This window comes from Rhea pennata, chromosome 27 (genome assembly GCF_028389875.1).
Source record: "Rhea pennata isolate bPtePen1 chromosome 27, bPtePen1.pri, whole genome shotgun sequence".
NCBI classification, from domain to species: Eukaryota; Metazoa; Chordata; class Aves; order Rheiformes; family Rheidae; genus Rhea; species Rhea pennata.
In genome coordinates this window covers 5,363,802-5,381,133 of record NC_084689.1, presented here as the reverse complement: position 1 = coordinate 5,381,133, position 17,332 = coordinate 5,363,802, and the positions used below count along the sequence as shown (strand labels likewise).

Below are 17,332 nucleotides of genomic sequence, written 5' to 3'. Positions count from 1 at the left end.
CGTAACATCTGCTCTGTTGCAGCCTGCAGGCGTGCCTTAGCCATCCCCATTCACCCCTTTAAAGGGAGGCTGCAGCAAAGACTTCAAACGGCAGGACAGAAACACATCGCCTGGGGGGAACACTCCCAGCATGTTTCAGTTTGCAGGGTTTCATCTGAGCCCTTTCTGAAGAAGAGCCTCTGGGCTGGCTGCAGATGGGCCTGGAGCCCGTGGACACCCTATAGTGCGCAGCACTGCCAAGTCTCTGCTCGGCCAAGGGCGGCAGGGTCCTGTGGCCCTGCTCCCCGTAGCCCCAAGGCCCCGCAGCCGCAACCCCACAGTGCTGGCCCCCGCAGCCCCACAACGCCAGGCCCCACAATGCCAGGCCCCACAGGCTCCCCCAAGCCCCCACAGGCCGGTCCCTGTGGCCCCCCCCCACTCCTACCCCGCCGGTTGCTAGGCAACGCCGGTGGCTAGGCCCTGCCCCGCCGCCGCCTCAGGGTTTTCCCTCACCTTCTTTTCGCCTCCCCCGCAAACGGGGCCCTTGGTGGCATCAGCTGGGGGAAAAAGAAAACAATTCAAATCCCCAGCTTCACATTTGGGCTCAGAAATTTGCTCTGAAGCCCCCTCCCCCCCAACAACAGGCGTGCGGGCATCTGCTGGTGCTGCGAGGTTTAATCCTGCCAGGCCCCACCAGCCGTAGCAAGAGCTGAGCAAGGAGGTGACGTCCCAGAGATGCCGGCTTTTTTCCCTTTACATCCCCAAAATTATATTCGGGACCTTTTGGTCTTGCTCCTCGCGGCCCGGCTTAGTTGAGGGCGCAGCGGTTTCTTGCAGGGAAGGAAGGACATGGCCGGGGCCGCAGGGCCGCCCTGCGGTGCTGGCTTTGCGTTCTACGGGGTTGTACTTTGCTCCTGGGCTTTGTCACGTTGTGAATTATCGAGCGGTTGTTCATGGTGCCTCTCGTGCCAAGTTTGTTGTGATGTCTGTGACTTTCTTTCCAAGCGAGGCTTCCCGCCCCGGAAATCTTGCAGCATGAACGAGATGAGAAACAGAAGGAGCAGGGGTAGGCGAGGGGAAGAAGCGGGGAGGGATTCAGAGAAGCGCGGAGCAACGACAGAGACCGCAGCTGTCTCCATATCTGCAGAAAGCAGCCAGGACCGTTCCTAATCTCTCGAAACAAGAGAACTGAGGGCCAAAGGAGGCTTCTCACAGGCCTCTGGAGACATTTGGGAGCACGACACCTTGTGCCTTGCTCAGCTAGCAACGCCACCAGGACCTGCTTGCTTTTGAAGCTCCGCGGCCCCATCCTTGCAAGGTCTGAAAGGGCATAAACACCAGCTAAATTAGGAATAATCCCTCTTCTCCAACACCTCCTCACTCCGTAGCAGCTAAGAAGGGAGTAAAGCAAAGTTGGGCAGGGAAGGGGAGTTAAGGCTTGGCCAATGTACTTGGGAGAGATGAAAAGATAATGTTACCCTACCAAAGTGAGAGGCTGGTCAGCTTTTAAAAACTCAGTGCTACCAGTCCCTACGCGCAAAGATCCCAGTGCACAACCTAATCACCTCTTCACATGGCCAGATCCTGTCTCAGCTCACATGCAGAGCGAACGGTTACAGGAGGAGCAGCACAACCCATGCAATCCCCCCACAAGGCGTCCCAGCAAATTGCTGTCCTTGGGGAAATGGGACCAGATAAACTGGCAGAAGAAATACTTTGGCTTTGGGATGGAAATCTTTGAAGTGGAGCTTTTTGGCGATGTGCAGCCAGAGCGTGTTCCAACCCACAGCAGGTCCCCAAAGAGGCCGTATTTACGTGCAGATTGTGCCTCTACCGAAGCCTTTACCACAACAGATGGAAATGGGAACATGAAGGGCCTCTCTGGTCCCCTCCTGCCTGGGGGCAAACAAAGGGATTATTCTGTGGCAAATGAGGCAGTGAAGGCCAGGAAGGAGAGTTTGCAAGCAAGCCTCAGTGTGCTTCTGTGCGTGCAGAAAGCAGACATTCAGCGGCACATCTCAGCCCGGGCATATTACAGCCAAACTCTAGGAAGCGCAGCAGACTGCCTGCCATGCGAGACACCAGCCTTTGCTTTCTGCTGTCTAAAGGAAGCAGCAACCATCAGTTCTTAAATGTTCAGACCCCCGTTGACTGATGACCTAAGATCTAAGATGCTCTTTTGTAGCATCTGTCCTTATGGGTTGAGAGAAGAAGCAGAAAGGAGTCAAATTCTGAACTGGAGCTCTGGCACAGGGATGATCTTGGCTGGCTTTCTGGTACTGAGCTGCTCAATGCCTTAGAAATTTATGTAAGGGCTTGCTTGGAAACCTGGGCAAAATTTGGTGTGCAGTGCCCCACCAAGGAAGCAGAGGTCAGAGTGAGGTCTCAGCCTGGCATGTGGATGCCGGTATTCTTGGCATCTGTGTTCAGCGCACCCATCCTCCGCTCAAAGGCTGTGCCAGCAGCTGTGAATGGTTTGAGTCCCGAATGAGCCATCAAGCCTGCTTAAGGCAACCATATTCACATTCTTGTTAATCAAGATCTCGTCTAGTTGATACTGTGAGACTGGGGAACGTGTGGAGCTTGTGCTGACAGATGAGTCCGGCACTCTCCCATTAACATTCTCAGCAAGCTATAAACAGGCCACAGCCAGGGGAAATATCCTTTCCCTCGTCACTTAGGCAGGGAATGACTCATTTTACTCAGTCTCTCCATCCGTCTCAGAAACCCAGCCAAAAACACAGCACTCAGAATGATTGCAAATTCCCATTTGGGGCAATAGTATTGTACAAGGGTGTTCATCACAACCCCAGGACATGCATGGAAGAGGCTGCCATCTGTATGGCTGCTGCTGGGGTGGGAACACAGCATTTATATTGCTATCTTATCTGAAAATGAGCTGGCACAGAAAACTAGCATAGGCTGGGAATAGCGACCACAAAGTGAGGGCAGCTGTGGTGAAGCAGCTGGGACATCTCACTACCAGGACAGAGGTTTGCTGCAGACTCTGAGCCCAACAGCAGTAAATGGGCATCTTGTCACCTGCTTGGGAAGGGTGTATGGGATGTTTTCAGGAGTTTTTGGCTCTCAGCTGGGGTAGGTTTTCGTGTGATCCCTGTAATTACCTTTTCTTATCTTGTGCTGAGTTTGAAAAGTGCTGTCACAGGCAAGATGGCACTGCCACCTCCAGATCATCTGTTCATTGGGGTGTTTATATTATCACCCTGTTATTCTCTGCAGCGTCAGTGTTTTGGGGATTAGCCTTTCCAAAGAGCCTGGTGGTCTAAGCATTGCTTTCTGTCCCTCTGTTTGCTCCCCTCTTACATGAGGATTTCTTGATCCTCCCCTGGGGCCCCTCCATTTCACAAGGACCTTATTGAACTATTGCTTGTTATGGGCACCACTAAACACAGTATCCCTGGGAAAACTTTAGCAGCTTGCCATATCAATAGCCTTGGTTTAGAGCACATAACCTCATCTTTGGGTGCTCCTAACTTCCTGAAGCAGATTCCTGAGAAGGGGAACTAATGAGTGCTTTGTTTTAAACAAGAGTTATGGATTTTTTAAAGAAAGTCTAAGCAGGAATTCTGCAAGTAGTTGGAAGAATAAAACAAGACATTGCTTTGACTGAAGTATTTGTACTTGCATGATGTCAAAAAAGGAGAACCTAGAAATGTCAAACTTGGCTTATTTTCTGGCCTTTATTCAGAAAAAGGGAGAAATGAAAGTTGAGGAAGAGCAGCTCTTGAAAGAGTTGGGAATGCAGAGTATTTGCCTCTGAAGTATCAGTCATTTGAAGTAGCAGAAACTTTGCCACTCCTTTTTTATTTGAAGTGGTGGTATGCAGGAGCAAAAACCCACCTGCAGAACTGGCTGCCTGGCTGTTAAGGTAACTGAACGTTTTAGAGTCAGGAAATACGAGACCAACGGTTTCTCCTGCCAGCTAACCTGTGCATCTCAGGAAATATTGTGCTGTTAGTGGCTGGGACAAAACAGAGTTGATGGCAGTATGTCGTGGCTTGGAAGGGAGGGTGACTGCTCTCCAAGGTGGACCTTCAGGTGTCCTTGGGGCACAGAAGTTAAATGGCCAAACACAATTCCCTCCCCTACCTATCTATCAAATCTGTGGTCTCCAGTGTGCAGTGGAGCCATGTCTGTGCTGTGCTAGAAACCCTAAGCCTTGGAGTTTCCTGGCTCGATTCCTCATCCCTGTGTGCAGCGGGCATGTTATTTTTAAAAATAAATTAAATGCGAAGAAGAGCTTCTATCTAGGCCTTCAAGTAGAGTCTTAATTGGCATTGCCCCCTAGAGACCAGGCAAGCCCTGGAGAATGCCATAATATCAGCGTAATGTGCTATTAATAAATCATGCTGCTCTCCTCTACTCAGTTTTGGTTTTGCCAGATGGGATCTGCTTGGAGCCCCCTTGGCCACTTCAGGGTGAAGGGACCTGGTATCTCTGCAGCTGGAAATAGCCCTCGGGGTCGAAGCTTATCATGCCACTTCTGGATGCCCTCATCAGAACGGGCAAGATGAGTGCCCAGGCAATGCAGCTGGTAATCACCTACCATGGACTTTGATGAGACCATTGGGACAGTGCCCTGCTCTCCTGGGTACTTGCAGGACAGGGCTTCTGGGCAGCATGGGCTGCAGTGCCTGGCTAGGTCCTCTTCTCCGGTTTTTAGAGAGGGAAGGACAGAGAGGGAGAGGGAAGCTCCTGTCGCACAGGAGCTTCGGCTCCCATTCACTGCTGCCTTTTACCCGAGTAAAATAACCCAAGCACGTTCGTACCTTTGTTTAGAGAATCAGTAACCAAAAGTGGAGTACAGTTACAGAGGGCTCATTCATTATGAATGCAACAGAAGAATCAACAGATAGCTGGCACACTAATCTGCTGCCCCATCTGGGACCTGGTCCAGTGGATGCAGGGCACGGCCAAGCTTTTCAGACCACAGTCACCCCCAAAGCGCCAGCCCAGGGTTTGGCCCCGCATTCAAACACAGGCTGTTTCTAGGTTAAGAATCACAGGCTGATTCTTATCTTGGTGTCTGCAGGCATCCTTCCTGTGCAGCTCAGTGAAGGCAGAAAAAGTTCATTTGTAAGTGCACTGGTGACTATTAGGAAAGAAGAACCTTTTAAACAGAGTAGATTAATTTAAGTTGGAAGTGCATAGCTGTAAAGCTGTCTCGAGTTCCTAAGGCTGGCAGTGAGGCAAAGCCAATCTTGAAATGGCTCTTGACACAGTTGAGAGCAGTCTCCCATGAGATGGCATCTAGGAAAAACAACTCCAGATCCAAGTCATGCACTGGCCTGTCCACTCTCTGGTGCTTGGGCATTGTATGGGGCCCACGGGGCAGCACGTATCACTGGACATGCAGCAGAACATCCCATCAGGTGCAGCGACTCAGCTCTGAGCAGTCCTATGCCAGCGGTGTTGGAATGCCGCATGCACAGGAGTTGTGCAGTTGGAGTGGAGAGAGGAAGAGCTGCATGAGGTTGTTTGCGCTGTTTGCGTTCTCAGATGGGTATCCCACTGTGGCACCAAAAAGACCCGGGAACCTGTTGCTGCAAAATGCCACCTACCAGTGGTGCGTCGTGGCAGCAGCAGTGGGCTTTCCATCCCAGTGGGTTGTCACCCAGCAGGGAAACGTGCTTCAGCATCCAGCCTGGCTATTAATCCTTTCCTTGCTGCCTGCAGCTGTGTGAAAAAACATAATGCTTTCCCTCTCTGTTTGATTCATTTAAAGAGAAAGGGAAATGTGGCAAAATTAAGACACATAAAAAGTCTTTAAAAGATAATTTCCTGTGGCTCCTAAATTGCACTGAGCAATGGGTTTATTGCCAGAGAACTGCTCAGCTTGGATAATAGGATCAGGGATGGAAATTAGCCACTGAGATTGCATCCTTCCTTCAATGCATGCACAAAAAGGGCTGTAAATGTCCTACCTTCTGGAGCTAAGTCCAGTGGGAGAGGGAAGGTAACAGGGCTTTTTTATCCTTAATGAACAGTGTGATCCGTGTGCCTGCTGGAGATGTTTTTCCAAGGCTCAGGAGCTCAGGAAAGGGCCCAAATAAAGCTGGCATGCCTCCTGCCAAGGACAGAGTCAGTCACTGACATGTGCTCTCCTGCGCTTGCTGCTCCATCACTCGTTTCGAGCTCTCCAGGGCCCTGGGCTGTGACAGATGCTCCTGTGCAGCTCTCATTGGGCTCCTCCGAGCTGTGGGGTGTAACCACCCAGAGGGGCTCTGCCACGTGCCCTGACACTGGGGGCCAGTTTGGAGCTATTGGGAAACTGCTGGGAACAGAGCAGTTGAGAAGATCACTGTTGCCTATCGGTCCATAGCCATGCCCACTCAAGGATGCCCAGCACTCTTCCTCCTTCCCTTCTGGCGATTCACATTTGAAGGCAGAGTGAGGTCCCGGAAAAAGGCTCTGGGCTCATCAGCCTGGAGGGTTTTGGGAGTCTCCAACACTCATCCTAGTGCTCCCTGGGAGCATCACAGTGCTGCTTAGAAGGAGGAAGCATGAGCAGGAGTCTGTGCTTGGCTTAATGAAGGTAATTAGTGTAACAGCTTCTGAGTGCCTGGGAAATACAAAAGGCTTAGAGAGCCGGGTGGCCATGCAGGCTGGCTCACCAGTGAGCAGGAGACAGCATTGCCTGAGCATTCGCCAAGTGTCTGTCACATGTCTGCCAACCCCGTGGCAGATAAGCACATCCAAGCAAGGAGCCCGCAGAGAACAGGTAGGTGTGTGAGATGTTTTAGAGATGCCCTGCTCAGGGGAGCGTGGTCACTCCTGGAGCTGCTTCGCAGCATTTCAGCAGAGGGGACAAAAGGCCGGGGCCTTCGCCAGGCATCTGGGGAGCTCGCTGGCCAAATGGTGCAGGATGACTCCAGGAACGGGATGTAATTACCTGCTCTGGAGCTCAGCCAGGGGAGCACAGCAAGTACCAAGAAGCGCTGGCCGAAGAAAGCCAGCTCAAGGTTTGGGAGAGGCTTCGGCCCTCCGCTCCCCATCTACACATCTTCACTAGCAAAGGGGTAGGGTGGGAGCATGCTGCCTGTCCAGGAGGGGACCTGGGACTGGGAAACGGCCCTGGCCCCTGACAGTTCCTCACCAAGAGCCGCAGCCTCTCTCATACAGCTCATGGTAGTGAAGAAATCTGAGGAAGAGCGGCTCCTTCCTTCTCCCTCCGTTACACTTTAAACCAAGCACAAAGCCTCTTTAAATCCTGCCTTTTGAGCTTTCGGAGATTGCTACTGTGCTCAGATGGGATTGGAGAGAGGGCAATACACAGTGTGGGGAGCAAAGACACATGCTGGAGCCATGGCCAGCTCAAACATGAGAAACCAAGGCAATCCTGGCACACGTTACAGCGCCCCCGGACGTCGTGACATCCTGGCACCATCCCGTGCCGCCTGCCTGGTGGGCGATCAATTGATGCTCCATGCCGTGCCAGGCTCTGACATGGCTGTATTTTGGGAGTTGCACAAGCCCAGAGGGAGAGAAAAAGGCAGAGGATACATGGGAGAGCACGCCAGAGGGTTCTTCCTACTCAGGCTTGACCAAAAAATTACTGAACTGAGAGGCAAAATTGCCCCGGGGACACAGTTCAGATTTCACAGGGACTGGCTTGAGCTCACCAGTACTGCACACCAGTTTGTCCCAGTGCTGTCACCAGTTCATCCTCGTGCTATGGGTGATATGACCAGCTTCCCCACCTGTGCACTGGGCTCCCCACCACCTTGAGAGAGGTGGTTGCCGCTCTCCCCATTTAAGCCTTTGCTGAGGGCAGCAATGCTGGGTGCAGGTGCACCAACCTCTCCCCATCCAAGAAGAGTCAAGCAAAGAGGGGGGCTTTTTACTCTCTGAGTAACTGCAGGAGAAATCAGAAATTGTCCCTCCTGTTGTGCTGGGTGAGTCTGGCCTCTCTTTTCTCCCCCACTGGATTTTGCAGGAGCTTTTAATAGGAAAGAATGGCACCAGTGTTGGACCGGTTATTGGAAATATGAATAATAGAGAAGGCAGGCAGAGGGAAAGAGTTAGTAAATGGAAGGTGTCAGCAGCGAGTTTCATGTCACTTTTGATAAAGCTGTCTATAAAACTGCTTTAAATTGCCTTAAAAAAAAATCTACACCAGTAGAAAAGGCAACAAGCAGGGTTTTTTCCAACCTCCCTTTTATTCTAAAAATATCAGCTCCGGTCACCCGAGATACCAGCTTTCACCAGAACTGGAAGCTGGAGCCAGCTAGCTGCATCTTGCTGACCTCTCTGGGGATAGCTCGGCTCCCGTGTCGCTCAGGATGAGCCCAAGAGCTGCCAGACATGATTAAAGGCAGCAGGGAAGAGGTTAAATCCCTGCTTGTGCCCAGAGGAGGAGCTGCTGTCCTTTGGCTGCTGCCTCTAAGAGGTGCCCCTGGGCTGAAGTCCAAGGCTGTGGGAATGGAGATGTCCGGGAGACAGACGGGCTCTGCTGTGAGAGGCAGCTCCAGTGCAGCGAGTGCAGAGGCCCGTAGATAAATATTGCAGATAGGCAGTGGATAGGAAGTGAGCTGTTGCTGCCGCACACTGATAAGGCACTCAGACAAAGAGACACATTAGCACGGAGGTGCAAAGCGAATAAATCCCAGTGAGGAGCAGCAGGAGGGGGAGGAGGTGGTGGCCACATGTGCAAAAGGAGCTGCTGCTGTGGATTGGGTTGGTCCAGTAATGGATGGAGACCCTTTTCTGAGGTGGTGGGAATGGAGGCATCGCACCCTGGCCACGCCAGTGAAGGGGGTGAAGCACATACCCAGACCCGAGCTGAGCCCTTTGCACCCTATCTTCCCCGCACGCAGCTGCAGGATCCCTGTCTTGCTATGGCCTCAGGGTCGTTTCAGGGCTGCCCCAGCCTCTGCTCCTGCAGTGCCGTCCTTGGGTGCAGAGCGGACACTCCTACTGTTTCTAGACCTTGGGATGTTCTCTGCAGGGTCAGCAAATCCCACTCCTGGCATGGCATTTTCGCTTCTCATTACTGTCCTCTGATTCATATAACGATTGATTCATGCCCTGCCATTTTCTCTTCTCGTTAAAGTCTGTGTTGCTGTGGGAAGAAGGGGACCAGAGGGCACATACTGGCTCTCCGCTGTGGGAAGGGCAGGAGGGGAAGGAAAACTGGAGACAAACAGCTTTGCCCAGAGGCGCAGTCCTGGGATGAAAACACTGCAAGCGAGGCAATGAGGAGCCATGTTTCTTTCGGGGGCCAAAGCAAGAGCTGCTGAAGCCCTTTGGATTATATGAAAGCTCGACCTCGGCCTAAACCAGTGGCATTAGTGAGCAGCATGAAAAAAATTAGACTTCCTGACCGCAAGTCCTGCTTCCATCACCTGACTACCGGGCAGCCGGACCCAGGAGTCTTGGGAACAGGTGCAGAAGTGGCCAGGATTGCTTTATCCAGGTCAGGGGGATGCATGGCGCTAGTGGGAGATGGGCTGAGAGCTTGAAGGCCTCCACGGTGCCAGACCTGTAGAAAAAGGCAGGTAATAAGTGGTTCCCCAGAAGCATCTGGGCTCCCTAAATACATTTTCAAATCTGTAGTTTCTGGAAGTCATTCCTGGAAAAGGGATTGAGGGCTTTCACTGAGGTGCTTTGGAGTATTTTCTGTACAGTACTTTCATCTCTCAGAATTGGGCTGAGACCCACAAAGCTCGTTCCATATCCAAAATATATAGCTAAGGCCAACCATAGGTCTGGCTCTGCTCTCAGTAACCTCCAAGTAGCAGCATAACCTCACCAACTCCAGACACACCATCACCCTGCAGAGGTGGAGACAGCCACCTTCCTCTTTGTGCCTCAGTTTCCCCTCTTGCAAGATAAGGGAGATGTTAGCCCTTGGGTGGTGCCAGACCTGCTGGCCCCAGCCACATGTGGCATGTCCCTACTGGCAGAGAGATGGGCTGGAGAGAGGCTGCCTACTCTCATGCCAGGACCACCATTGGCTCCTGGAGAAGCCTGGCTCTGCCTGGCCACCATCAAACTCACTGAGTTAGGATCAGAGGGCTTGCAGGAGAAGGCAATGCACCAAGACTCCCAACAGGGCTTTGGGGAGCTGGGCAGGTTGGGGGAAGAAGGAAAAAGAGAGTGGGGAAGGGGAAAACAGAGAAAAAGGAAACGGGTGGGAAAGTGCTAATCCCTCCAAAATGAGGGCAGTGGTTGCTGAGCCATGAGGATGGTGCATTATGATTCAGAAGGTCGGTATTAATCCATAATCTACAAAGATTGTGTCTTCAGTCTGCAGGCTTTTTAATCTCCACTCTGCTAAGGATAGCTCCAAGCTGCCGGAGCTGGGAGGACCACCCTGTACGTGCAGCTGGGAGCGTCCCTTGTCCTGCAGGACATGGTGTCAGTGGGATGGACTGCACCTGGAGGAAAGGCCATAGGACCATGGCGGGGAAGGATTTGTGCCACCAGCTGAGACACCTTTGTGGCCACCACGGGGTGCAAAGGAGGATGTGGTGTTTAGGCTTTATCACAAGTTTGCAGGGTCTCAGGCTGCTTCTCTTTGCTCCTAAGCTGCCCTCAGGTCTCTGGCTTTTCCACAGTCATCCTTGTTGGGGGTGCAGGGGGGGTTTAACACCATCTTTGCTTGTGCAGGAATACCAGGCGGTTTGGGTTCCCCTTTATCCTAGGATGCTCTCATGAACATGCACCCAGTCTCAAATGCAAACATGCACATGTGCAAAGGCTGCCTCACACCCACCAAAAACATCAGCGATGCAACCACCCCTGTCCACAGGCTCTGGGGACGCCTCATCAGCCAGCCCACAGATCGTGCTGCTTAGCTGAGCACTGGCCTGGTTTAGCTCCATGAGAGCAGCACTTTTCCCAGAGAAATTGGTACCCTCAGTGACAGTGGAGCTGGTGAGAGCTGGAGGGGAAGAGGCTGAGGTGTGGGTCTCCAGCCTTGTGTCCCCTTGCAAATCTCTGCCCTTGCTTCTGGCTCAGTTTCCTTTTTTTTCAAAATGGTACACTCCGGTTGTGAGGCTTATTTAGCCCATTTGCTGATGCCACATCTCTCTCTCCCTTCCAGGTGCAAGGGAGAATGGTAGTGAGCCCGTAAGACCATGCTCTACACAATGACATGTTGGCTCCCAGTCCTGGTCCTCCACCTGATCTTCCTGAGAACTGCCCCAGTTGCAGCCTGCCCAGCCCGCTGTGAGTGCGCTCCTCAGATCAAGTCAGTGGTGTGCCATCGCAAGCGGCTCACCTCCATCCCTGAGGGCATCCCCACTGAGACCAAGATCCTGGAGCTCAACAAGAACCGCATCCGCTGCCTGAACCCAGGTGACCTCTCCCCGTATCCCTTGCTGGAGGAGCTTGATTTTAGTGAGAACATCATCACAAATGTGGAGCCAGGAGCCTTCAGCAACCTGTTCAACCTGCAGACCTTGCGACTGCGAGGGAACCAGCTCAAGCTGATTCCCCCAGGTGTCTTCACCAAGTTGACAAATCTCACCCTCCTGGACATCAGTGAGAACAAAATTGTCATCCTGCTGGACTACATGTTCCAGGACCTGCGAAACCTGAAGAGCCTGGAGGTAGGCGATAATGACTTGGTGTACATCTCCCAACGGGCCTTCTCCGGGCTGCTTGGCCTGGAGCAGCTAACCATTGAGAAATGCAACCTGACCTCCATCTCAGCAGAGTCACTGTCCTACCTCCAGAACCTGGAGGTGCTTCGGCTCCGGCACCTCAGCATCTCCGCACTGGAGGACCAGAACTTCAAGAAGCTCTACAACCTCCTGCAGCTGGAGATTGACAACTGGCCACTGCTGGAAGATGTCTCCCCCACCAGCTTCCAGGGTCTGAACCTCACCTCGCTCTCCATCACCTACACGAACATCACAGCCGTGCCCACAGCTGCCTTGAGGAACCTGGTGTACCTCAGGTACCTGAACTTATCCTACAACCCCATTAGCACTGTGCCGAAGGGCTCCTTTAAAGACCTAATCCGGCTCCAGGAGCTCCACATTGTGGGTGCTCTCTTGGTCTCTGTGGAGCCACAGGCTTTCTCTGGCCTGAGACAAATCCGTCTCCTCAACCTCTCCAGCAACTTCCTCTCCACACTGGAGGAGAGCACCTTCCACTCTGTCAACACACTGGAGACACTGCGCGTGGACAAGAACCCCCTAGCTTGTGACTGCCGCCTGCTCTGGATTCTGCAGCGACGGAAGACACTCAACTTTGATGGGCAGCAGCCCATGTGCTCCTCACCACCCGAGATACAGGGCAATGCCCTGCGTGACTTCCCAGACTCCATACTCTTTGAGTACTTCACCTGCCAAAAGCCCAAAATAAGAGATCGGAAGCTGCAGCATGTCACAGCCTGGGAAGGACAGTCTGTCTCCTTCCTCTGCCGGGCAGATGGGGAGCCAGATCCCTCCATCGTGTGGGTCTCCCCCCAGCACCGCATGATCACCACCAGAAGCACAGGGCGGGCGATAGTGCTGCCGGGGGGCACGCTGGAGATCCGATTTGCCCAGGTCCAAGACAGCGGCACATACATTTGCATTGCCAGCAACGCGGGTGGCAACGACACCTACTTTGCTACCCTGACAGTCAAGGGGCACCCAGCTGACAGCTCCTTGTATGCAAACCGGACTTTGTACCTCAGTGAGTTCAACGACACCTACCACAATGACACACAAGTCTTCTTAAAGTTTACACTGGACCTCAAGACTATCTTGGTCTCCACAGCCATGGGCTGCATCACCTTCCTTGGGGTGGTGCTCTTCTGCTTCCTACTCCTCTTTGTGTGGAGCCGGGGCCGGGGGCAGCACAAGAACAACTTCTCCGTGGAGTACTCCTTCCGTAAGGTGGATGGCCCCACAACCACCACGGGCCAAGGAGGAGCCAGGAAGTTCAACATGAAGATGATCTGAGCCTTTCCTGAGGTGAACCATTCTCTGCTGCCTGTCCCGAAATGTGGCCAATGCAGGCCGGGGCCGGAGTGAGGAGGTTTGGCTTTGGAGCACCCATTCTATGTTTTCCAGTGACATCCTTGTCCCTGCCGGCAGGCTCTCAGCAGGACCTGGCTGTGCTGGGATGTCAGCTGAGGCTCACCACTAGAGCCTGCAGCGGCTGGGAGACATGCCAATGGCTCCTCACAGGCAGAATTGAGCAAGAACTGCACTGCGCATACCTCGGGGTCAGGGACACCCTGCTGAAACCCCAGGCTGCCCTTCCACAGGACAGAAGTAGCTTGGAGGTGGTCATGGCTCGAGGGCTTGGTGGAGGGGGGGGGTCCCAATGTAGCTAATGTTTTTGCGTATCAACTATGCATTTCTCAAGCGATGAGGTGAACTGCATTTGGGCCTGGGAAAGACCTGTTTCCTTTTTTCCCCTTTTCCTTTTTTTTTTTTTTTTTTTTTTTTTTTAGAGAGAGAGACTCCGGAAAATTTTGTGGTGGTTGTTTATGACTCTTCTTTTTTTCTTTCCTCCTCCAAAAATTTTTGTAATGAATTTCCAAGAGAAAAGTCTTCCAGTGCAATGCAGGACTGGGTTGTTCGGGGAAGCTGCTCCAACAAATACAGGCACCCCAGCTCTCCTTGAGCCCCCTCGGCAAAGCCAGATCCCCCCAGGGCATGGCTGTGCTTTGAAAGCTTGTTGGCAGATTTAAAAAGTGGCATCTGCAATCCAAGGTGCCCAGAGATGCTCCTGCAAAAGCAATAATAACCCACCTCAGCAGCCTCACCTAGACTGTGCCAACATTGGGCAAAAAAAAAGAGGGGGAGGGAATGAGGCATTAGTCATGGCCATCACCAGTAGGAGAAGAAACTGGCCCTGTCCTTGCATCTACACAGCCATTCCCCAGGTGTGAACTACCTGGGATGGCTGGTCACAGCTGGGGTGACACCTGGGGCTGAGCTGGAAGTGTGGGGAGCAAGGGCAGCTCCCAGAGAGCCTGGCCCACAGCAGAGCAGAAAGGTGGGGGCTGATCCAGCACCCCAAGCCCAGCCCAGAGAGTGACATCTCTCCAGGAACCTCACAAGGGGGACAGTGACGCTGCAAGTGAACTAGTCTGGGGTCATTCCTCCTGCTGTGTCCACAGTTCCTGAAATTGAGCCCTGGGATTCCCAGGCATCCCATTTAGGGGGATACATCCGCATTTCAGCTCTGCAGTCCCAGGTTATCCTGTCCCCAAGGCAACTGAGCAGACGTGCGATTGCTGAGCCAGGTGCAAAAGGCAGGGGCAGCTCTGGGGCCAGGCAGGCTGTTTTCTTTCATTTGCAAGGTGAAATTCGGTGGGAGAGAGCGACCTGGTTTGTCTCACGGTGGAGAGGTGGGGGAAGGCAGTGCAATGCAAGGTGGAAAAAATGGTTTGCAATAAACAGCTCTGGAATGAGTGGCAGAAACAACACAGCCACGGAGTAAAGGCAGAAAGAGGCTCCCCAGATAGCGCTCGAATTTTGGGACACCCCTGCCCATGTCTGACCAACCCCCTCTTTTGGAGATGGCTTTTCTCTGGGGAACACCCAAGGCTGTGGGCAGCCAGCAGCCCTCCAGTTGAGCTCAGCCCAGGGGGACTCTTTGCCTGGTCTTGGCCACCTCGAGATGGCATTTGTGCAAAGCGCTGCTGCTGGCAGGTCCCGTTGCTCTTGCCCATGGGCCACTTCTGCCTCTCAGCCCTTCTTTATTGCCCTGCGCTCTGCAGCGCAGTGGAAATGCCCACACCCAGTGGCTCCTGCCATGGGGACTGTCCCCAGCCAGGCTGGCTCCTCCTGAGCTAGGGCTTGTGAAGAAGAGCCAGGTCACTCTGCAGGGCTGGCTCTGGGGCTTTGCAGCCCCTTTCCAGGCGTCCTTTTGCTCCCATGTGCAAATCTCTGCTTATTTTTGTTTACGCAGCACTCAAGCTATTGCGGCACCCGGGCGGCCTGCCTGGCTTTGGAGAGGGGCCAGGGAGGCTAAGCTGAGGTTTAGTGCTTGTAGGGTGCTCGGAGGGAAGGAGGGTAACTCCGCCATGAGCCCCAGGGTGGCCCAACTCTGGAGGGTGACCTCATGGTGCCCAAGGTACTCCATTTTGCCTGCGCTTTTGAGGAAGGAGCACAGGGATGCAACTGTGCATGCAAGATCCGGGCATCCGGTGTGATCCTTCATGCCAGTGGTCATCTACCCCTGCTCACAGCACCACTGGCTTTGGCACGGGGGCAAATTTTTATAGTTGGGAGAAGGTGCGGAGATGCCTGTGGTGGAAGCAAAGAGCCTAGATGGGCATTTGGTGGGACGGGAAAGCCATTGCTGCCCCGAGCAGCCCAGCAGGCCAGGCCTGGGGCTAGACTTGCCTGTGGGTTGGCAGTCCAGGGACACTGGCACCTGTTCGCCCTGTCTGCACCCTCCACGGCGGCCGGCACAAACCGTGACAGCACCGAATGGCCAGGCAGGGATTTGCCCGTGGCTTTGCTGGATGGGACACGAGCCATGGCGACTGCTTACATTACTCCCTGCACCCCATATCTCGCTGCACCCACTCCTGCTGCTGTCCCAGCCCCTGAAATAAGCTCCATGGGCACAATGCAGGGTTTGAGCCCATCGCTTCAATATGTTTTGGCTTTTCCCCCAAACTGGACTTGACCCCCCTCCCCGCAGGGGCAGGACGAAGGAGCCCACAGGAGCCACCAGCACCCCAGGCTCAGCATTCAAACCTCATCTTTCCCCAACACACACCCTGTTTTGCAAGGGAGGCTGCTCCTCCACCTGCCCCGCTCTGGCAATTCCAGCCCCTCGCACAGAGCTCGGGCCGCCACGGCCCCCGCAGCCGCCGCCGCGGTTTCCCTCATCTCTCCCCATCCATCACCCTCTGCCATCAGCCCACCACCCCCTCGCATGCCAGGACCCCCCCCCCCACGCTCCCCACGCCGTGCATGCTGTGTCGTGGCCCGAGTCCCCTGGTATCACCCGCACAGTCCCCCGCATCCTCGTTCAACGTCTGGGTTTTTTGTGTTTTGTTTTGTTTTTTTTTAACCAGGGTGGGGGGTCGTGGGGAGAGGGTCCGGGCATGGAAACCTGGAGGTGGGGAGATGCCCGCTGCTGGCAGAGGAAGGGGTTTGGCAGTACAGAACTTGCACAGTTTTCTATGTAATGAGCATGTGAAATATATTTGCGAGGGGAAAAAGAAAAAAGGAAAGAAAACAAAACAGGATTCTCGTGGATTGGTTGTTTTGTTCCTTCTTCCTCGTGTGCACGGGATAAAAAAAAGCCAGGATCGATGGAGAAAGGCCGGCAAAGAGGAGCGACGGCGATGCTCCACACGCCTGGCCACGAAACTGCAAAGGAGCCAGAAAAGTTGGTCCTAGGCCTGCTCCATCCCTCCGCTCCCCTGTGCAAACCAGGCAGCTGGGTGGCCCTTGCTCCACGCACGGGGTCTGGCCTTGCCCCAGCCAGGTGCAGAGCAGACGGGTGCCCCGGCGGGAAAGGGGGGGGAGGTATTTTTATACAGCACCGTGCGCAGGGTCCGGAGACGGGAGCTGCACCACCCCCGGGGAGGCCACAGCTCGGGCCGGGAATCTGGATGGGATTTTTCACTGTGGGGAGTGAAGAACATCCTCCTGCTGGAAAACAGGGGGTTCATGACATTGAAGCGGGCGCCTTTCAAAATTATTGAGCTTGCCAAAGGTTCCACGGACAAATTGTAAGCAAATCTCCTGATTTCACAGCAATGAGGGCTGGCAACTAATAAGAAGCAGTGGGTAACTATCACATCCCACATTCAGGTGTCTACGTTGGTGAGAGACCTGGAGAAGAGCAAAGGGCAGGGTGACGGCTCCGGAGGGACTGTTAGGAGATGGCTTTGGCTTTGCCATCGATTCCCTGGCAAACGCCCCTGGCAGCCCTGTAAAACGCTGCTAAAACAACTTGCAGAGGGCACGGAACTGTGTCTTAATAACGAATAAATGATTAATGCGCATGTGTTAACAAAACGCCCCCGCTATTACTCTGTTATGAATTATTAAGGGTGCGTTTATGGCCTTCAGCTGCAGGGTGCCCTGCTGGCACCCACCCTCCTGCTCACGGAGGGAGAGGAGGGGCAGCGAGAAGGATTAACGTGGGTCAGGCTGTGCGCCCTGAGCCCTCTTTTTTGGGTGCTCGGAGCACGAAGGGGGTGGGGGGGGGGGGTGTTGCGGCTGCCGGTCCCACACGTACGCAGCTGCACCGGGATCAGCGTCATGCGGTTGCCGCTTCTAAAGAAAAACAGATGTTTCCGGCGTGCCCTATCCGACAGCCCCAGCCTGATCCCGCGTGAGGCCACCCCCGCCAGCATCCCCGCGGAAGAGGCTCCGGCACGACGCCACCCAAGGCTGCCGGGGACCGTCCGTCC

At 53.9% G+C, this 17,332-nt stretch overlaps 1 protein-coding gene across 3 annotated transcripts in view; it reads left to right on the top strand.

Annotated features, from left to right (window-relative positions):
* Window positions 1-16,934, top strand: part of LINGO3 (leucine rich repeat and Ig domain containing 3) — a 41,187-nt gene extending 24,253 nt beyond the window's left edge. For all 3 annotated transcript variants that reach the window (XM_062596065.1, XM_062596068.1, XM_062596067.1), the window contains one exon: window positions 11,048-16,934. In XM_062596065.1, coding sequence (XP_062452049.1) covers window positions 11,082-12,899 — 1,818 coding nt within the window. In that variant the 5' untranslated portion in view covers window positions 11,048-11,081 and the 3' untranslated portion in view covers window positions 12,900-16,934. The remainder of the gene's footprint in view (window positions 1-11,047) is intronic.
* Window positions 16,935-17,332: the final 398 nt, after the last annotated feature.